At 47.9% G+C, this 21,778-nt stretch overlaps 1 protein-coding gene across 1 annotated transcript in view; it reads left to right on the forward strand.

Annotated features, from left to right (window-relative positions):
• Wwc2 (WW and C2 domain containing 2) overlaps positions 1 to 21,778 on the forward strand; it is a 160,599-nt gene that overhangs the window by 126,868 nt on the left and 11,953 nt on the right. The window contains exons 13-21 of the mRNA XM_032918623.1: positions 51 to 131; positions 212 to 298; positions 5,044 to 5,236; positions 7,255 to 7,419; positions 11,501 to 11,631; positions 13,722 to 13,917; positions 15,576 to 15,740; positions 17,011 to 17,103; positions 19,728 to 19,970. Coding sequence (XP_032774514.1) covers positions 51 to 131; positions 212 to 298; positions 5,044 to 5,236; positions 7,255 to 7,419; positions 11,501 to 11,631; positions 13,722 to 13,917; positions 15,576 to 15,740; positions 17,011 to 17,103; positions 19,728 to 19,970 — 1,354 coding nt within the window. The remainder of the gene's footprint in view (positions 1 to 50; positions 132 to 211; positions 299 to 5,043; positions 5,237 to 7,254; positions 7,420 to 11,500; positions 11,632 to 13,721; positions 13,918 to 15,575; positions 15,741 to 17,010; positions 17,104 to 19,727; positions 19,971 to 21,778) is intronic.

Here is a 21,778-nt window from a genome sequence, read left to right on the forward strand (position 1 = left end):
AGTAGTCAGTGTCCCTGTGAACTGACCGTCCACCTGCTCCTGCTTCCTAGGCCTGGTGAGATTGAAGACATTCCCTACAGGGAAGAGGATGTCACCATTGTGGAGACTGCACAGGTGCAGATAGGACTCAGGTAACACAGGAGGGTGAGGGGAGCTGCTGGGCCCTGGTTCTTCTCTGTTCCTCTGTTTGAGTCTGTGTCTCTTTTGACAGATACGATACAAAGAGTTCAAGTTTCATGGTGATTATAGCACAACTCCGAAGCCTGCATGCCTTCTCGATACCTCATTCTTCAAAGGTGTAAGTAACGTCAGTACAGGAAACAGTGAGGACTCAAAGTGTCCTGCAGGGATTCTGCTTGGGATCAAACAGCTCATCGGAATGGAAGATATGGGGACCGGGGTGGGCAGCTGAAGGACTGTTAGTGGGTAGGAATCCCGATTCTCTTCCAGGGCCCCCACATTTGTTTCCCTAGCGCTCTCATTGGACAGCACCTATAACCACTGCAACTAAGGCTGTGGGGATCTAACACCCTCTCCGACCTCTGCGATGCCTGCGCATGGACACTCGCAGATACACATAATTAAAAATGAAACAGATCTTTTTTAAAAAATGAAGTTATGGGGAGACGCAGATAGATGATTGTGTGTGGCCCAACAGTAGGCACAGATGAAGCAGAACACGTGAGGAAAGCAGAGTTAGGTCCTGTTCAGAGGATTGCCACTGACTTTAGGACCAACACTTCGTGGTCCCTTCTTCATCCACAGGCCATGTCGGGACCTGATTGCTGGGAATCTGATTTTCATTTTTGTTATTGGATAGTAGCCACTACTATTGGTTTGGAAACACTTTTTCCTGATGTCATACATGAATATGCAGTGGCTAAATGTGATGTCAGACATGAATATGCAGTGGTTAAGTGTGATGTCAGACATGAGTATGCAGTGGCTAAGTATGATGTCATACATGAGTATGCAGTGGTTAAGTGTGATGTCATACATGAATATGCAGTGGCTAAGTGTGATGTCATACATGAGTATGCAGTGGTTAAGTGTGATGTCATACGTGAGTATGCAGTAGCTAAGTGTGATGTCATACATGAGTATGCAGTGGCTAAGTGTGATGTCATACATGAGTATGCAGTGGTTAAGTGTGATGTCAGACATGAGTATGCAGTGGTTAAGTGTGATGTCAGACATGAGTATGCAGTGGTTAAGTGTGATGTCATACATGAGTATGCAGTGGCTAAGTGTGATGTCAGACATGAGTATGCAGTGGTTAAGTGTGATGTCAGACATGAGTATGCAGTGGTTAAGTGTGATGTCATACATGAGTATGCAGTGGCTAAGTGTGATGTCATACATGAGTATGCAGTGGTTAAGTGTGATGTCAGACATGAGTATGCAGTGGTTAAGTGTGATGTCAGACATGAGTATGCAGTGGTTAAGCATTGCCGCAGAAACATATTAGGCTATGTGAAAGCGTGGGTTTTTAGCCTCCATGCCTGCTTTTGGCGACTCCTCAGTGTAGTTGTCTCCCAACACAGTGTTAGCAGAGTTCTCCACTGCCCGTGGCCTCAGGGCTCTTTCCTAGGAGGGCCTCTTTCCAGAGCTCTTAACCACCAGTCCCCTCTAGAGCCAGTGATTTTGAGAAGGGCGAGTGACTGTGAGTCTTTGGGTCTGCTCTGCATTTGACCCTCCTCTCATTGCAGCACAGGGATGGGGCCCAGCCAGGGAGCTGCTTTCTTAATGACCATGACTTCCTCAGAGGCCGGGACTTTAAGCAGAGTATGTGTACGAGTCCTGAGTATTTGCCCACATCGCCATCATCACGGGGAGAGGGGTGGAGTGTGCAGAGGCAGAGTACAGACAAATAGACTAAGTGGTTGAGCATCCCCGACAACCATCAAAGCTGGCATTAGGATCCAGGAGGACGGTTGGGGATTTAGCACAGTGGTAGAGCTTGCCCAGGAAGCGAAGGCCCTGAGTTCGGGTCCCCAAAAAAAAAAAAAAAAGAACCAAAAAAAAAAAAAAAAAAAAAAAAAAGGATCCAGGAGGACAGTGGGCACAGGGGACTTCCTGAACAGAGCCTGGGGACCCACTTCACTAACAAGGTGAGCAGGGAGACTGGGCATCAACACAGCTGGCAGCATTTGGGGAAGACAGGCTTCATGCTATCTACCATTTGAGACGTCTTGTTCACAATCTGTGATACGGGGGTATGTTGTCAATGGCTCTTAGTAGCATGTCTACACCCATGGCTTGCCTGCCTGCCTTCCTTCCTAATTATTTTTATTTTATGTCTGTGAGTGTTTGCCTGGGCACCATGTATGTTCCTGGCATCCAAGGAGCTGCTGTGTGAGTGCTGGGAGCCAAGCACGGTCCTCCACAAGAGTGGGAAATGCTCTTCTCTGTGAGGCCGTCTCTCCAGCCTCCGTGCCTCTTCTTCCACACGTGTTCTCCCTCATACACCAGTGACAGTCATCCTAACCTCACAGGAGGTCCTAGTCCTTAAGCCCAGAGGGTAGCAACAGTGGTTGTCAGCCAGCTGGTGTGTAGCATATGCTTCTGTACAGCAACATGTAATACACACAGTTGCTTGTCTAATTGGCCTAAGCTCTCCTGAGAGGCAGTAACATTTTCTTACACTCATACATAAGCCCGAACACTGACACATTCAAGCACACACAGTACTCTGAAATGTTCTCTAGCTAAAACTCTTTGAGAGGTTTTTGTTTGACTATTTTTCTTCCTTCTTTTCTTCCTTTCTTTTTTCTAGTTTAAACTTCATTAGTTAAAAAGTTACAAAGAAAAAACATCATCAACCAGAATTTGTCAGACCCAAAGACTATGTAACGTAACAGAAACTGCGAGCTTCATGTTGGGTTTTATATTTTCCATATCAAATATATTTGTATGCACTTAGCCACCACCAAAAATGAGAGTTCTGGTTATGACTTCTATATCCTCTTCCATGAGTCATGTTCATTGGCTACGTTTAGTCCTTCCTCTTCCGTTCATATTCAGCCTTTCTTGTTTACCTTTCTACCTGATATATCACACATATACTGTTGGATAGATTCTGCATATGATGAAAACATGTGGGGAGTTTTCTTATAGATAGTGAGTGACTTCGTACTATATATCCTAAGGCCATCCATTTTCCTGAAAATTTTGTCACTTTATTTTTCTTTAGAATTGAATTTCATGGGCACATGAATGGATAATAAAGTTTGGCATATATATAAAATAAATACTATCCCTCTCTAAAGAATAAGTACTACTCTCTCTAGCACTATGGTTTTCATTTTTTGAGATAAGATCCCATGTGTTTCAAGCTAGCCTCAGACACCTGAGCCTGCGTTTCCGCCTCCCAAGTGCTGGAACTGAGGCCTGACTCTAAACCTTCATTTTACTGCTCATTATGACAAATGTTGGTGTTCAGCTGGTTGGTAACAGCTACGTTATTTTGGGACAGGCCCTGGAGAGGTCCCCTCTAGCAGAATGGACCGCACAGTGGCCCTTGCTCTCCTTTTTTTTTTTTTTTGGTGGGGAGAGGGGATGATTTTTTGAGACAGAGTTTCCTGGTTAGCCCTGGCTGTCCTGTAACTCATTCTGTAGACCAGGCTGACCTCAAAATTACAGATCCACCTGTCTCTGCCTCCCACTTGCTGTGCTAAGAGTAAAGGTATGTGATACTATGCCCTGGATGATGATGGTGATGATGATGATGATGACTTTATTATTATTTTATGTGTAGTGGTATTTTGCCTGCATGTATGTCTATGTACTACATGCAGGCCAGAGGAGGGCATTGGCTCTCCCAGAACTGGAGTGACAGCAGCTGGCTGTGAGCTCCCATGTAGGTGCTAGCAACTGAAGCAAGGTCCTCAGGAAAGCAGCCAGTGACTCAATCACTGAGTTGTCGCTCTAGGCCCTGTTCACAAGTTCAAGTCTGTCCTGTTTGATGTGGAAACATCTTGAGATGAACAGTGGGATCGGGATAGAGCAGCTGGAACCTGCAGGCCGAAGGGACAGACGTCCTCTCCTCCCATCTGACTGTCTGACATGTTGCTTTTCCATGAAGGCCGGGGTTAGAGGGGGGACGACAAAGGGAGGAAGACTCCTCTCTCCGGAGCTTATAGCCCTCTGGGGGCACTGAGCCTTTCATCGGCCACCAGTGGGCTTCTAGTGCTGGGTCTTTGTAATTGATGTTGATATAGAATAAGAAATAACATGGAATTTTCAACCATGGCATTGAACTACAGATTTTTTTCCTAATTAGATAGGAAAATAACATATTTTAGAATATAAGTTAGACAAGAGTATGAATCGAAAGGGGGGAGATTTAGTGGACCTCTCTTTCTGGAATTAGGAGGAAAATACCTCAGGCCACTCCCAGGAATGGTGATTTTCACGGAGTGTCAGATACGCTCCCCGAGGAGCACTGGAGCCACTGCTGTCGCACACTTTGTTCTGCATCCGTGCAGCAGGGGATCCTTCCAACAGTCTGTCCCGTCTGCAGCTTCAGAGATTGGGACAACGAGATTTCTGAAGCCCCCTCCTCTGTGCCCGTCTTACTAATGCTCCTTCGCCTTCCTTTCTCTCTGTGGGGTAGGATGTTCCACTCCTAGGACTGCTCACCAACAGTCTCCTGTTTGGTGCTCAGGATGAGGGTTCTCTGAGAGAGCATCACCGGTCTCCACATTGGTTAGCGTGCCCCTCCTTCTCGGACTCAGAGGCAGCTTACTTTTAAGCTGGTGGACGCAGGGATGTTTGCCCTGCAGACTCTCCTCCTTGCTTTCCCATAGTGCCTTTCCTGCAGTCTCGGGGTGACGGCAGGCTGGGCTTTCCAGGCTCGGGCCTGGTGGGCACGGGTGGGTGAAGAACAGTGTCTGCAGCTGAGCTCCCATCACAGCACTTTCATCCGATAACGCTCACCGTGTTTCCTCATTTTCTCTCTTTTGTAGCTAATTGCCAAGCATAGCTGGGAATCCACTGTGATTGACATGCCCATGAGATTCGCTCTGTGCTTATTCTTGGCAGGTATTTTAGGGTCGCCGTGCTTCCCTCCTCGGCAGATGTCAGCTGTCTGTTCCGCACAAAAGTCCATCCGCCCACGGAATCTGTGCTGTACAACGATGTGTTCAGGGTGGCCATTTCTCAGGTGGTCCTTCAGCAGAAGACGCTGAGAGTCGATCTCTGCTCTGTCAGTAAACGCCGCAGGGAGGAATGCCTGGTAGGCACCGTTGCCGTAATCCTAATCGCTCTCAGATAAGACTGTGGTCCTGGTCTGCAAAGTGCTTCTCCTTACCACTTGACCAACAATGGCTGCAGCTCTTTCTTTTTTAATGTTTATTTCTTTATTTGGGTATGGGTGTTGGCGTGCACGTGTGCCAAGGCATGGATGAGAAGGTGAAAGGCAACGCAGAGGAATTCATGTTCTCGCAGGTTCTGAGGATAAAGCACAAGTCATCCGCTTGGTGGCAAGCACCTTTGCCCACTCAGCCATCTTGCCAGCCCTGGGTTTTTCTAGAATGTTTTTTCCTCTCATTCCAGAATTTTAAATTCTACTTGTAAACTATAACATTCCATACAGCTTGACTTTGTGTTCCTGTTCTTTGGGTGTGGAAGAACTTTGGCCTCTGCTACAACCATCACTGTGGAGTGTTTTCAGTTTCCAGCGCTCGACCTCTGTGTGGAGAGCTCGCTGTATTAAGCTCCTCTAAGCCTGGAACGATGTCATGGGAGTTTGATGATGGAGAATTTGATTACCTCCATTTTCCGATAGCAACTGCCCAAAGTGGTTTGTGCTCCTAGATGGTGGAGCTGGATATCAAAACCGTCCCATGCATAATTCATTGATTCAACCTGAAATTAAGTGGCCAGGTGGTAGTGGTGGCAACGATGCACACCTTTAACCTCAGCACTCGGGAGGCAGAGGCAGGGGGATCTCCATGAGTCTGGACTACAGAGTGAGTTCCAAAATACCGAGGAACCCTCTGCCTCAAAAAGACAAAGAAAAAGAATTGAAACCCAACAAGACACTGAGTGTGGTTCCTTTAGTCAGCCTGTTCGCCCTTCCTTGTATGAGGGCATCCAGACAGCGCACACATGGTCAAAATGGTTTGTGTGGTCCAGTGCAGGACAAGCACTTATTTAATGATGACCGCAGGAAGAAAGACAGGCGGTTTCCTCTTTTTTTTTTTTTTGTTTGTTTGTTTGTTTGTTTTTGTTTTCTTTATTTGAAAAAAAAATACTATGTCATGATAAAATTAGAAAGCAACCGTGATGATTCTGTTTGGCCATTAGACGTTGTCAGTACAGTGGATAACATGTTTATCACGTGTCAAAGCTGCCAGTAAAATTAATAAATATGTTAAGGGGTAGCCTTGAAGAGGCTATGGACCTGAGGTCAGACTCCAGCTGTGAGCAGCTGGGGTCCGAAGCCATCTTACCTTTTTTTGGAATTTTTTTTGGACATTCTAGTGACCCACGGCTTCAAAGAAAGCTTGTTAAATTATCATTCAGGAACAAAATCAGCATCTCTGACTTTAAGCATTTTATAATGGTGGTTTATAATAATCAAGTCATTCTTCTGACAAATTAAAAGGGGTACTTTGGTTTCAACTTAGTCATTTATCTTTTTTTTTTTAAATTTGATTCCACATTCAGAAAAAGTTGTGTGCTTAGTCATTGGGGAAATTAGTTGGGAAATTTAACATTCCAAAATAATCCCAGGATGGGCAGTTAGATCGGGCATTCTTTCTTACTGAGCCTCAGCTGAAGATAGAAATCCGTCTAGATTTAAAACTACCAGTGCTGAGGAGGGAAGATGGCCCATGGACTAGGTGCCCTGCACATGATGAGTGCCTAGGTCTAGACCGCAGCACCCGTGTAGAAGCAGGACCCAGTGGTGCATGCCTTAAGGGGCTAGAGGCCTAGGGTCTTTACTCCAGATCCAGTGAGGGACCCTGTCATTCCTAAAAAAATAACAACAGTGAAGAAGAAATTGAGAGAAATGTCTGAAAGTCATCCTCTGACCACTGTACATTTACTCAAGAACACGCAGGCACACACACACACACACACACACACACACACACACACACACACACACACAGTCCTTTATGTCACCAGTAGTGTGTTAGTTCTGCTTTAAGACAAGCTCGCCCAGTCATCCTCTGTCTTAGCATTACAAATACTAATTTAAACATCTCGTTTTTCTCTCTCCTTTATTTCTCCCGTTGCCCGTAGGCTGGGACGCAGATCAGCTTGGCGGATTTACCATTTTCCAATGAGATTTTCATGCTGTGGTATAATTTGCTTCCTTCCAAGCAAATACCTTGCAAGAAGAATGAAGAAGAAAGCGGGGAGCCTGGCGCTCAGTCAACGCAGCCCGCACTTGACTCTGCAGACTTGGTGAGTCAGAGCTGGGAGCAGCAGTGTTATGACATGGAACCCAGACTGCGGAGGAGGACAGGGGCTCTGCTGGGCTTCATGAGTGTCTCTTCCCCCTTCCCCAGCATCCTAGGAGAGACCAGTTTCAGCCTGGAGTCAAGAGGAACTTCTCTCCCATAAAATAGTTACGTGGGGCTTTGCAGTCTTAAATGGCCATGGCAACCTTTGATTTTAATTCATATTTTTATCCATTGAGATAATGTATTTGATACCACATTTGAAACACTTCCTTTTGTAAATTATCAGTTTTCAGTCTGGAGGCATGTTAATTTTCCATCTTATCCATCAATAGTCTTAGACATCTTTCTGTCAAAAAATTTGTTTTAACTAGTAGATGGTTTTTCCATACACACTGAGAAGTCTGCTGGAACACAAGACTGGGTTCTACTGCGGACGTCCCACTGTTTGCTTGGCAGTCCTCAGCGATGTGCTTCCCCGTGCTGTGCCCACAGTGCTTTACCACCGCTCCCAGTCTTTGAGTTGTTCTGGGATCAGACCCAGGTCCTTGTGCGCCGTGGGCACCGTGCACCACGAGCCTTCTCCTCTCCCTGTGTGATGAGCATTGAAGCAGCCCCTCCTCATCTCCATTTAGGAGACATTTGAGAGGACATCGACATTAATCCCTTACAAGTCTGCTGGGTCCACCCGCTGCCACCTGGGCTTTGGTGGAAAAGTCAATGTCTTTATTTGCAGAATTTTGGTCTTGCTACCGACATCTTTTTAGGAGCATACTCATTTCAGTGAGATTGTCTCACATTTAACATTCTAGTGTTTTCTCATAATTGAGTTCATATCTGAAAGGTTATAGAGATGTTCAGCCATTAAAAGCTAGAACTCTGGGCTCCTTCTCCAGCACTGTGCCTGCCTGAACGCTGCCATGCTTCCTGCCCTGATGACAACGGACTGTAAAGTAGCGTGAGACAGGCCCATTACATGCTGTCCTTGAAGAGTTGCCTTGGTCATGGTGCCTCTTCACCATGAGAGAATCCTAACTAAAACACCCGCAAAGACTGAGATGTGAAGCCGTCCGCCTGTGGCTGGGATGGCGTCCATCGGGTTGATGGGTTGATGGGTTGACGGGTTGACGGGTTGATGGGTTGACGGGGTTGACGGGTTGATGGGTTGATGGGTTGACGGGGTTGATGGGTTGACGGGTTGACGGGTTACTTTCCGACTCTGACTCTGAGTTGGGGAGCTCTTTACTACTTACGTCAGATTCCTGGAGGCATCCACTGGCTCACGCTTGCTCCTCAGTGGAGCACAGGTAGCGGGCAGTAATGGGGGAGTTATTACTGAGAGGGGTGTGCTGTTTCCTAAGGTTCTGTTGGCAGCGTCTGGCTGATTGGATTGTTTGTGGTCTCCCCTCCCCCACACTAGTGTTCCGGGTTTACTGGTTTGCTCTGATCACGTGATTTATTCCTTCCCAGCTCTCCTGGTCATTTGTTTCTCATGTAAAATGCTTCTGTGGATAAGACTGTCTTCTTCCTCTGTGCATAGTATTCCGCTCAGAGCTCCCGCTGTGGTGTTGGGGTTGTCTCGAGAGCTTTCGTGTACGTGTGTCTGCACGCGCGCGCGTGTGTGTGTGCGTGTGTGTGCGTGCGTGCGTGTGTGTGTGTGTTATTGTCCCACCCGTTTTGAGAGAGGACTGTGCTCATGTAGCAGTCTCAGTGGACAGTTACTCCTTTCAGGGTTTATATTGTTCTGGGTTTTCCTGGGTATGGGTTGCTCACAAAAAGTCTGATGTTTCCGCCTTTGCATGCATTGGCCTTTTTCCCTCACGGCTTTTAGTGGCCCTCCACTTTGTTTCACTAGTTTTTCCCCTTGTGTGCACATATGTTGTGTATGCATGTGTTCATTTGTGTGCAAGCTCCTGTGCCCTCGTGTGAACGTCCGTGTGCAGACCATGGGACAGCTGAGCCCCCACTCTTCATGTGCACATGTCTTTGAGACGGGACCTCGCTGGCCTGGGCTTAACCCTAGTAGCCTTCAAGCCCCAGCTCTGTGTAGCCAGTCCTCCTGAGCACACAGACACTCACCGCCATGCCCAGGTCTTCTCACAGGGATTCAGAGAATCAAATGCAGGCCCTTGGGCTTGCAAAGCAGCCACTCCTGACTGAGCCATAGCCGAGCCCCTTCCTTGTATTGGCACCTTGGCTTAGGAAGGTTCCTTCTTCTCTGGCCATGTCTGTTTGCAGTTCTAAATGCTTCTTGTGCTTGAGAATTAAAGGATTATTATTTAAAAAATAAAAATAAACAAGCAAGAAGATGAACTAGGAAGTTCTGTGTGCTTTGCCGGTATTTCCTGGTTGGAGAAGTGTGGTTTCTCCTGCCCCTCGTATTGTGGTTTTTCCCTTTGTTTTTCTAGTCAGACTCCACAGGTTGTGGCAAGAAGAGCTGTTAGTCCCAGTAGTTCAGCCAAGTCCGGCCCCTGTGCCTCTGGGGCAGTCCGTGGCCAGGCAGGCTTCTGCCAGGCTTCCGCAGTCTGACTTCCCCGGGGTGAGCTTACATTCCTGACCCTGTAGCTTTGGAGCCCAATTGATGTGCAGGGCCCTGTGCCTCAGACTCCAAGGATGTGCAGAGTCCAGCCACCAGTTTACCCTCCTCATCCACCGGATGCTGCATCAAGAATGCCACCAACTTCCTGTGTCCCTGATCAGAGGGTCCCCAGACAGCTTGTCCTGGCAGTAGCCATGGTATCAGAGGGACTGTCTTGGCTTCCAGTCTGTGCTGCTGCTCTGCTGCAAACCCTTGGGTCCTCCCAGTGATGGGCAGACGTCGGGTCCCTGCCTGTCTCTCTTCCTCACAGCGTGTTAGCTCAGCCTTCAGCTTCAGTTTTCGGTGGTCAAACTGGTCCCCCAGTTTTCTCTTGCCCCCATTCTGAGGATGATCAGTGGCTAGAGTCCTTGAACACACTTCCCTTGTGACTGGGTGCAGCACAAGCCACCTGGCTGTGACGGGGGCACCAGCTAACGTGTCTTAGCTGTGTGTCTTCTCTCTTGGTGGCTGTTTATCCTGACTCTTCTGCATCCACTCTCATGGTCATGGACTTACAATCTGTCATCTTGCCACTGATGACGCAATCTAAAATGTTAAAATGGACCGCACCTTTCTCCTCCCACTGCTGACCAGGTTTTAGTCTCCTCTGATTGGAGCAGCTGCATTCCTATGCACTGAGGTGCTTCTCTTTGTCTTCATGCTAGGAAAATCTGTAATTTCATCAGTTTCTCCTTAATATGCGAGTTGTAAAGGTTTAATTGCTGTCTCTGATAGACTTCAGCGTGTGAGTCACCTGTGAGTCCACCTCTGTTGTCGGTTGTTTCTTTTGGCTTCCTACCACTAGCCGTTGGTGGAAGGCTGGCCTTCTTGAATGAGGGCCTGAAAAAACGCCAGCTGAAATGTTGTAGAGATGAGGTGAGTCTTCTGGAAGGCGGATGACAGCATGGGAACGCTGCCTGCATCACCCGGGGGTTCTGGATTCCAAGTTTTCTCTCTCCAGAACCCTGAGGCCTGAGATATCTGCCTGCTGTTGGGTTGCTAGCAGCTGGTTTTGGCTTTCTCTGTCTGGCTCTGTACAGATGCAGCTTAGGAAAGGCAAAAGCCTGAACAGAAACACCCTGGATAATATAATGCGGGGCCCACCTCCCCATTCCTTTCCTCCAACCTCTTTTACGTGGACTGCCTTGGTAGCGCTGCGCTCCATGCTGGTCTTTTCACGATGTGGGCTGTGGGGCCGCCGTTCCAGGCAGCCCATCTGTTCAGCTCGCAGGCCCCATGCCTAGGTTGACAAATGTCTGTAGAGGAAACACTGGCAGTGATGGTCATCTTTCTCTATCTCTGCTTTCCCTGGGACCTCAGTCTGACAGCCTGACAGCCCCCGACAGTCCTCGTGCTCTGTAACATCTGGGAGTTTGTATTTGTTTTTGGTTTCATTTTGTTCAGCTTTCATATTTGTTCTCAGCAGGAGAAGTGGGTCTGGCACAAGCTGTTTCACATCATATTTGGAGTATGTGGCGCTAACTGCCGTCTGGCTTCCGTACTGCAGGACGCCGTGTCAGCCTTGCTCGCGAGAACTTCAGCTGAGCTGTTGGCTGTGGAGCAAGAACTGGCCCAAGAGGAGGAGGAGGAGGAAGAGGAGGAACTGAGGCCAGAGCAGCGGGGGCCAGGGGAAGATTGGTAAGCAGTAACCCCTTTCTCCGGGGTTACTTGGGCCATTCTTAGTTTCTCTAAGGAACTTTGGGGGCCCTTAGTTTGAAACAGTGTGACATCAGGGAGTGCTGGCTGGAGCCTGTCCTTGTCATTGGAGAGTTAGCAAAAGGAGTGGAGAGCCTGGCAGAGTTAGCCCATTGGTTGGGCTCTGCTCTCTTGCTGCATCCTGTGCACTGACTTTTTGTTCAAGCTGTTCATCTAGAAAGCCACGGAAACCTTATGACAGAGCAGTGGATCTCCACTGGTAGGTCGGGACCCCTGGGGTCTGATCGACCCTTTCACTGGGGTCACCTAAGACCATCAGAAAACACAGATACTTATGTTATGATTCATGATGGTCTCTACACCACAATTGTGAAGTAGCAGCAAAACAGTTTTGTGTTCAGGGCTTACCACAACATAAGGAACTGTGTTAAAAGGTCACAGCATCAGGAAGGTTGAGAGCCGCTGCTGTAAAGTCATAGATGAGGTAAAACTGACTTATTTCCCTTGATTAGAAACGCCATTCAGGCTGTCCTTGGGCAAAGTTTTGTTACCGTTGTAGAACTGGTCTTGAGTTTCCTCTGCGTCAGTAGCCCATCCTTTAAGGATTCCAGGTCATGTGTCTATGTGTCTGTGTTTCTGTGTGTCCGCATGTGAAGGGTCATCTCCCAGGAGTTCTCTGTGTTCTCTAAAAAGACATTTTAGCAAATGCCTCCATTTTGAGTAGCTTCCATCTATAAACGAATTAAGATTAAAGTCCTTTTAATGAAACAACTTATGAAAGTCGTTTTACTGTTATATGTGGTGGACTGCTGTTAGCGCATAAGTAAGGTCTGCCCTCCTGTGTATGTTACATGTAATGATAAAGCACGTTAGACACTCAGCATGACGAGGAATGTCACAGACGTTGGTCGTGGACATTGGTAAGGAAGGGCTGCAGCAGTGATGTAAGGCATGGGGACACAGTGGGTAACGCCCGGTGGGAGAGGCCATCAGCTTTGTCCTAGTGTCTTTAAGCATCAAACGTTCCTGCTAATTCAAGGACTATACTTAGTAGCTTTAAGAAGGGGGACTTTCAGTTCACTGTAGTATTTGTTCGTTCTCCCTTGTGTTCCTTTCATGGCCAGATACTTAATAACCAGTCTGTGTCAGTCTGCCAATATGTCACCCGTTGTGATTAAGGCTTGACATTTAAAAGGCAGTGGAAAGGAATCTTTCTAGTTCCAGGACAGGAGATTCAGCAAGCCATGTTCCAGGCCTCGCAGTCCTGCGGTATACATTCTGTATAACCTGATCAAATTCTTTAATGATATCTTTTGATATTTTTATTTATTTTTATTTTATGTGTATGGGTATTTTGTCTACATATACATGCGCACTACGTGCATGCAGTTCCCCCAAGAGGCCAGAAGAGGGCATCTGATCCTCTGGACCTGGAGTTACAGAGGGTTGTGAACTCTTGCCAAGGAGCTGGAAACTAAACCTGGGACCTCTGGAAGAGCAGCCAGTGCTCTTAACCCCGGGCCGTCTCTCTGGCCGTGTGGTCGTGTTCTTGTCACCACCCACATGCAGGCCACAGCTCTTGTTAAGGAAGAGCATGTGAGGCCGTGAGTCACTGGGTAGCTCAGTAACAAACGTCTGCACAGGTCTCTGCCTGCCTGCCTGACAGTGAACAGTTAGAAAGGCAACCCTCAAGCCTTAGCAAAGAATAATCAAGAATTATGACTGATTGTACAATGAACTGATAATATTAAGTTATTTTATAGTGAATGTTACGTGTTTACATGCTGAAGTTAAAATTGGTCTGTGGTTCTTGGATATTTCTGTTGAATATCTAGAGACTTGGTCAAGTTTCATAAACAGCATTTTTGTAGTGGTAATTTTAGTGGGGATTTTGCTCTGGATTCCTGAAGCATACAGTGAGAACCTATTTTTCTTGGTCTGCTTAGTCAAAGAGCTTCCGGCTGTCACTGTGTGTCTCCAATCGCAGGTAGATGGATGGCCACGCCTCCTCACTGACGTGGACTGTGCCTGCCACAGTGAAAATGACTCTGTTTTGTTCTGTTTCACCATAGTTCAACGATGCTAAGAGAGGCCTCTGCTGAAACTGTGGCTGCGAAAGAGTCTGGGGTTCACTTGGCAGAGGGCGGTCACTGCCCAGAAGACCCGAGTCCATGCACTAGGGGGCCTGGGACAAGCAGAGACCAGTGTCGGAAGGAGAAGGGGCGCGCTGAAGACCCCGGCCAGCCAGCAACTGCGGTTCCCACCCTGGTAAATGTTCGCTGCAACCTCCTGAAGGGAAGCCTTGGAGACGACACCCAAGGGGTTCCTTGTTTTCTCGTCTCAGTCAGCAGTGGGCCCCACGGATGGCTGACAGGCTTCTATGGCACTGTCACCACTCGGCATCGAAAGCACTTTACCATTTCACAGGGGCCCAGAAGGTCAACTCTTCCTTTATATTGGCAGAAGCAATACTTGCTCCTTGGTCTCTCAATTCTGTGAATGTTAGACGTTGTCTGGGGCTGGAGGAATAGCTGAGTTGGTACAGTGCTTACCGAACAAATAGCCATGGTGGGCACATCACTATCATCCTGGCACTCAGAAGATAAAGGCGGCATAACCTGTAGTGAGCATATAGGCTGGCTGACATATACATGACCCATCTCCAAAACAATCAACCAAACGACGACTAAAACATATTTCTTAATTAAATATTTTCTGACCTAGATGTGGTGATTCCTATAAGGCCAGCCCTCCTGATGCAGGACGATTATGAGCGTCAGGCCAGCCTGGGCCCCATGGCAAGACTCCATCTCAAACAAATCTTGTTTCTATTATAGAGACATCAGGGGCAGGGGCTGCTTAATGGTACCAAGTTGCAAGTCTATTTCAGTGTGAAACATGAAGTAAGAATTCAAGTTCACCTTGGCTGGCTGGAATGCTAGCAGGAACCTGTTTTGAAGATGACATTGATTTGGTTAGGCCCAGTGTCTTAGTTGGGGTTTCCACTGCTGTGACTAAAGACCAAGGCAACTCTTATAAAGGACAACATCTAATTGGGGCTGGCTTACAGATTCACAGGTTCAGTCCATTATCATCAAGGTGGGAGCATGGTGCTGGAGAAGGAGCTGGAAATGCTATATCTTGATCCACAGGGAGCCAGAAGGAGGCATAGGACCTCAAAGCCCTCCCCCACAGTGATGCACTTCCTATAACAAAGCCACACCTACTCCAACAAGGCCACACCTCCTAGTAGTAGCACTTCCCATGGGCCAAGCATATCCAGACCACCATACCTAGGGAGTATGGACAGACAACATGACCTTGGGTGAGAATCTGTCAAATGCCATCATTACCAGGGCATTCCCCCAACAAGACTGCAGTGCCCATGCATCCATAAAGGGCATGGAGAGAAACCGCTTTGGAGAGTCGGGTTTAGGGAACAGCATCTGATTTATTGCAGGTGAACAACCACTTGTATAATGGAAACCTGTAACTGGTTAGCACTTTACCTCATGTCTGTGCACCATGGGCATGCAGTGCCCACAGTGACAGGAAAAGGGAGGCAGATCCCCTGGAACTAGAGTTGTAGATAGATGTGAGCTGCCGTGTGGGTGCTGGAAATTGAACCTGGGACCCGACAAGAGCAGCCAGTGCTCTTAACTACTGAGCCATCTCTCCAGAAGCTATATTGAATTTTTAATCATTTTTTTTTATCATCGTACCATGTTCTGACAAAGATCAGTTTAACGATAATACATGTCCAAATAAGAAAGCCACCTCCCCTCTCTTCTTTCTGAAACATGGTTCTCTGTTGGACAAGCCTTGCTCGCAGCACTGGTGGAGGAGTCTCTGCCTGACTTTCGATCTTTGCTCACTCACTCGCATGCCGCTGTCTGCTCCTGATGAATCGCCAACTTTCATTGCAGGTGGATAAGGAGACGAATACAGATGAAGCAGTTGACAGCAACATTGCAGTTCGCCCGAAAGACCACAGCAGCCTGAGCTCTCGGCACCATCCGTTTGTGAGAAGCAGCGTGATCGTGCGCTCACAAACCTTTTCCCCAGGCGAGAGGAGCCAGTACATCTGCAGGGTAAGGGGCAGCACTGCTGCGGGGCCAGCCTTGTCGGCCACGCCCCCACCAGTGAGTGGCCAGCCATGGCAGCCACGCCCCCCGCCAGTGAGTGGCCAGCCATGGCAGCCACGCCCCCTGCCAGTGAGTGGCCTGATAATAACCAGGAGCTGTGCAAGGGAGCTGCACATCTGACTGGAGACACTAATGGCTGGAAAGACTGCAGGGCAGGTGTACAGTATCATACCCTGGGGGTTCTTGTAGTCGGTTTGTTTTCCCAAACACTCAATGTCTTGCTGGCCCTAATGGAATTTACTTGGCAAAGAAGTAGTTTAAGGATTTAGATGCTAAGAATTGTTGAACTTTTATGTTTAGAAACAAAGTAACTTAAGAAATGTATTTTGCCTATTTCGTATGCATTTCTAACCATGTTAATCTCGCTGAAGAGAAAATATAAATTGGATTTTACAACAAAAATCATGTTCTAAGACCTCCAGTCCCCAAATCAGACTCAGTCCTGTGAAGAAAATTACTAGATTTACATCAGTTTCCCAAATTTTATTTCATGAATTATTTATGAATCACAGTAAGTGATTTAATATTATATACAATAAGAGACAGACTTTTAAATTTCCAAACTTATTCAGGCAATAAAATACTTTTATTGGAAACTTTTCTAGAACCAAAGACCCTGCCCCTTCCATTTTGTGACCTTTTGTCCTTGTGAGTGAGCCCGACCCTAATGCCCAAGGAGCCGTGAAGTGCGGTGGGCGGTCTTTCCCAGGGCCGGCTATAAGCAGGAGTCTCTGGGCGGCCTTTGCTGATAAGGCGACCTTCTGTCGAGCCTGAGCCAGGACAGGAGTGGGCATGCGCATTCTGGGCAGCTCAGGCTCTGAGCGCTGTCCTCTAGAGAAACAAACCACCTGTGAGCTACGAGGGCAGAACGGGATTCATCATTAAAAATGAAACCAGTTACCTTCACATGCGTCCAAAGGCAGGCAGCTCCTCAAGATGTTTAAGAAAATTAAGTTAAAAAAACCAAAGAGTAGGGAAGAAATTGTTTATGAAAGAGTTTCTTTAAAATACAGCTCGTGGGCTAAGGATGTGGCTCAGTGGTTGATCCGTTCCCTAGCCTGTGTGAGGCCCTGGGTTGACCAGCATGGGAGAGAAGTGGAAGAAGCAGGTAGCCTCTCGATACCGGCCTTATCCCATGAACGCCTCTGTCCCGACTGCCGCCAGCTCTGTTGCTTGTTTGGTGATTGTTGTCTGTTCTTTTTGTCTTTGTCACCAGTTAAATCGCAGTGACAGTGACAGCTCAACCTTGGCCAAAAAGTCCTTGTTTGTGAGAAACTCCACTGAGCGACGCAGTTTGCGTGTCAAAAGGGTACGTATCCCCGAGCCAGACTTGACAACCCTAAATTCCAGAATGGTTGGGTGTCCATTGCCAGCTCTCGGGCTGGTCACTGAGGCCATGAGGTGCAGCTCTGAGCCACTCACTGAGCCAGGGTGCGGAGTTTGGCCCTGATTTGGCCACAGACTCACTCTGTATTCTGTCTTTGAACTTACGATCTTCCTAGTCAGCCTGTCAGGGAGGAGGAGATATGTCCTCTCGTCGCCCCAGGAAGAATGCCACAGCACATGCCGGCGCCACCGCCCAGCTTGGAAAAGTCTTGTCTTCTGTGCCCTCTTTTGTCCAACAGATCTCATCACTAAATATCTAGGTTCTGTAACATCGTTTCCTTCATGCAATCCCTGCCTTCTCTAACACATGCATACATAGCCCAGCGAGAAATATCTAAGCCTACAAATGCTTTGAGTGCACGACTCCCCCCGCTTTAGAGTCAGAAATCTTTCCCAGGCTGGGGTGATGGCTCCTGAGTAAACGTGCTAACCACTCAGGGCAGATGACCCAAGTAAAAACACTGCATGTGGTAGCACGCGTCTCGTCCTTGTGGGGACAGAGACTGGGGAGCTGCTTAGAAGCTTACAGGCCAGAGAGGCTGGGGCACACAGAGCAGCAGCAGAAACGAGTCCTCACCTCATGAGGAACCAGCTCTCAAAAGTTGTCCTCTGACTTTGACACACGCGGTGGTATGCACAGGCCTGTTATACACACAAACACACGTACACTTCAGCAAAAGTGCATGGAGCCTCTTAAGGACTAGTGTGCAGTGTGTTGGCAGTCAGCACTCAGCCATGAGCTCTCAGCAGAAAGAGCAGCACTGACTGTAGGCCTCCATGCTTTACACTGCATGACTGCCTGTTTCATTCTCAGTGTAGCTGCACTGCCATTACGTTGGGAAGGGCAGGGCGTGGTCGGAGGGCTCAGCACAGCACTGACCCCATGACTCACACCGTGACAGCCGTGCAAACTTGTTATGCGCTGCACTTAGACCTCTACATATTTTCAGATGGGATTCCTAAATTAAAACGCCACCCGGTGTTTACTGGAACTGTATCTGCCTTCCCTAAAACCAGCTAAAATCCCTGGGTTAAGCGACATTTCAGCTACCTTTGTGTAGCTAAAGGAGCTCTGTAAACTAAGCCTGTGAGTAACCAGCCCCGCTCAGTCCCTCCACTTCTGGTTAAAACGGCACAAAGCTGCCACCCCTAAGTAAGATCTGCTTTGGAAGACGGGACATAGAAAGAAGAAAAAAACACCCCCTTCTCCCCCAGAAACCCTACAAAGCACCCCTGTGCTACCCACCCCTTTGTAGAATGCCTGCTCCCAAAGGGAGGTGCCGGTTTTAAATTCTCCCATAATTACTCAAGAGCCGGACAGGTGGAGACGGTGAAGCCCCCATAGAAATGTGTGGTTTAGCTCACTGAGGCTGGGGTAAACCGGTTTCCATCCTTAATCAACACCAAATCAGGGCCAGGAGACGTGAGGACAGGTCTCCTCCAGCCTGACAGACAGGGACCCGACAGACCAAGTGTGAGTATCAGCACAGTCCAACTCTTCAACCTTGGAGAGAACTGCTTCAGGACAGGGCCCATAAATATTCTCAGGTACATGGGAGGCTGACTAGGAAGATCATAGTTCAAAGACAGAATACAAAGTGACTCTGAGGCCAGCCTGGGAACTTGGTAAATATGCCTTGAAATAAAAAGAAGGCTGGGGTATAACTTACTGATAAAATGCCTAGACCTACAAGGTCCCAAGTTTGATTTCCAACACCATTAAAGGAAAAATAAGTATTTCCATTTGGGTGAGGTCTCAGTATAACTGAGTCAGAGAAGGGCCCCCTCATTTACATTCTTATGACCATCATGGTTACTCTAGATCTCCAAACTAGGGCACTCGTTCTCACTCTTAGGCATCCCATAGCTTCCGTCCCCCTGTTGTGAATCCAGGCAAGAAATCCTCTCCTCATGGTCCTGCTCCTGCTATCTTAGTTTAAGTCCTTTTCTCAAGCAGGCCTGCCTCATCCCCGAGTCCTCTGTCTCTCTACAGCTTCTTCTGGTGGGTAAGACAGGAATTCACAGCTCACTGCTGAGCACAGCCCCACACTGCGTCCTTCCCTAACCTTCTGTCTACAGTAAGCCCGCCCGCCCCGCCCACAGTCATTGCTCCTGCCTACCTCATTTCTTGATTGATGGGTAGGTGGGTCCTGGGGAGACCGTAGTGGAAGTAGATGGTGCACAGTGGGCAGGAACTGGGATGTAAGCATCTGGACTGAAAGACAGACTCATGATCGGGTTTTTAAAGTCTCTGCAGTTTAAAGTGGCACAACTTTATTTTATACTCAGCGACTAGTTTGTGGCAGGCTGGCTTGAGACCAGCTTTGCTGCTTTCAGTCCCAGGCTGGTGGAGCCTCCCTCTCTGGCTTTCTGCTGTGTCCCCAGACACAGAAATGTAGATCTCAGGGCACCTTTGCCAAGCTTCTGCCTAGGGGTGATACTTTCCCACTGTCCTAGCCAAAGCAAGCTATGTGTCCAGTTTTGCCTCCTGTCATACGCAGGAAGGGCAGAGAGAGAGAAACGGGTCTCTGTTGTCTCCCTCTGCAGGCAGTCTGCCAGCCCACCCTCAGGAGGACTGCTCAGGAGTGCCCTGTGCGCACATCTCTTGACCTGGAGCTGGACCTGCAGGCCTCACTGACCCGCCAGAGTCGTCTCAATGACGAGCTGCAGGCCCTGCGAGGCCTACAGCAGAAGCTGGAGGAGCTGAAAGCCCAGGGAGAGACCGACCTGCCCCCAGGCATGCTGGAGGACGAGAGATTCCAGAAGCTTCTGAAGCAAGCAGAGAAGCAGGTACAGAGGTCCGGGTCCCCCACTGGGTGGGGCCAGTGCAACTGGACCCTTGGGGCGTGGGTGGCACCTTAGAGGAAGTTCCCAACTTGGACATCTTCCCATCCCTTTACTTGGGGCGTGGCCACCGTACCGTTGCAATGTCTGCTGGGTAGGGTTGGTCCATCGAGCTACAAACAGCAGCACCCGAGCCCCAAGCAGGCAGGTGGCTCTGCAGTCTGACAGGAAGGGAGCCTCCCCACACCTCTTGTCTTTCAGCCAGAGGTTCCTGTTGTTTACATTTCAGCACTTGGCAGAGTCACCAGCCACAGGAGTTACAGACATTGCTAATTTTATTCTTTCTAATTTTCACTTTCCTGCTTCAAAGATTACATTTCACTTAATGGTGGTCATTTGCCTTTTATCCTAAACATGTATAGAAAATAAGATTAAGTCACTGAATAAACAGATATTTGGGGGCTTGGTCTGTTTGGGTTTTGGAAATTTTTGGTTAGTTTGTGGCATCTCAGTTTGTAAACCAGGCTGTCTTCAAAGAAACTCCCCTGCCTCTGTCTCTAGAGCTGGGATTAAAGGCGAGTGCTATCACGTACAGATTATATTGAAGGGGTTTATGTTTTTGTTTTGGGGGTTTTGTTTCTTTGGTTTTTAAGATAGCTTCTCACTAAATAGCTCGGGCTGACATTTAAGAATGCCTTCAATCTCAGCCCCTGGGAGACAGAGGCAGGGGAATCTGTGTAAGTTCAACGCCAGCCTGGTCCACATATTGAGTTCCAGGACAGCTAGAGCTGTATAGTGAGGCCTTGTCTCAAAACAGAAAAGAGAGCATGTAATCCCCCTGCCTCAGCCTCCCAAGTACTGGGATTACAAATATGTACCACTCTGCCTAGCAAAAATGGAACATTTCAAAGGGACTGTTTCTAATGTGTGAGCAAACTAACTAGATATTACTGAATCTGCCTAAGTATAATATTGGTTTATTCCCAGGGCTAGGATTTATATTTTTGCTTAGCAATCTCTATTCATTTCTACATGTAATCTTCAAGTAGAACTTTTCATACAGTTGGTATGTTACAAGTGCTTAAACTATTTTTTTTTTTTTTTGGAGCTGGGGACCGAACCCAGGGCCTTGCGTTTGCTAGGCAAGCGCTCTACCACTGAGCTAAATCCCCAACCCCAAAACTATTTTCTTTTAATGTAATCCTTAGGCTAGGAATCTGAAGTACAGATCATACTTCCTTGAAGTTTCCGGTAGGAAAGGACCCTCCATTAACAAATTGGTCTTTTGAACCAAAAGGCTTGGTTCCACCTGGTGGCAGTGTTGAGAAGCGACTGGACCACAAGAGCTTTAAGATCTCAGCAAAAGCCTTCGTAGCTGAAGGAGCTGCTGGAAGGCACAGGTCTAGCTGGGGAAGGGGAGTCATGGGGAGCCTTTGAAAGGCCTTCCTTCCAAAGGACCCTCCAAGCTCCAGCACACACGCCCCACAGTGACCTCCCGCCCGCCTCCATATGTGGGTCAGGTGCAACAGAGCTGCTGGCCTGGGGAAGCCACCTTTCTCCCTGCAAGGTGTCCTCATAGGTGTTTTGCTATAGCAACAAAAACAACTACACAGTACCGAGAACAGAGCAGTCGGACAAATCTAGGATCTAAAGAGTCATTGGGTGCCCTACGCACAGTATGCTCACAATTTCAACAAACGTCTAGAAAAGTCAAAGAACTCATTAAAAGTCCTCTATCTTTTAACAAAGTGACAGCAGAAACTTAAAATCCCATCAAGAAACATCAAATCTACATGTAAGTTCCACCAAAATCT

This window comes from Rattus rattus, chromosome 13 (assembly GCF_011064425.1).
Source record: "Rattus rattus isolate New Zealand chromosome 13, Rrattus_CSIRO_v1, whole genome shotgun sequence".
Lineage (NCBI taxonomy): Eukaryota > Metazoa > Chordata > Mammalia > Rodentia > Muridae > Rattus > Rattus rattus.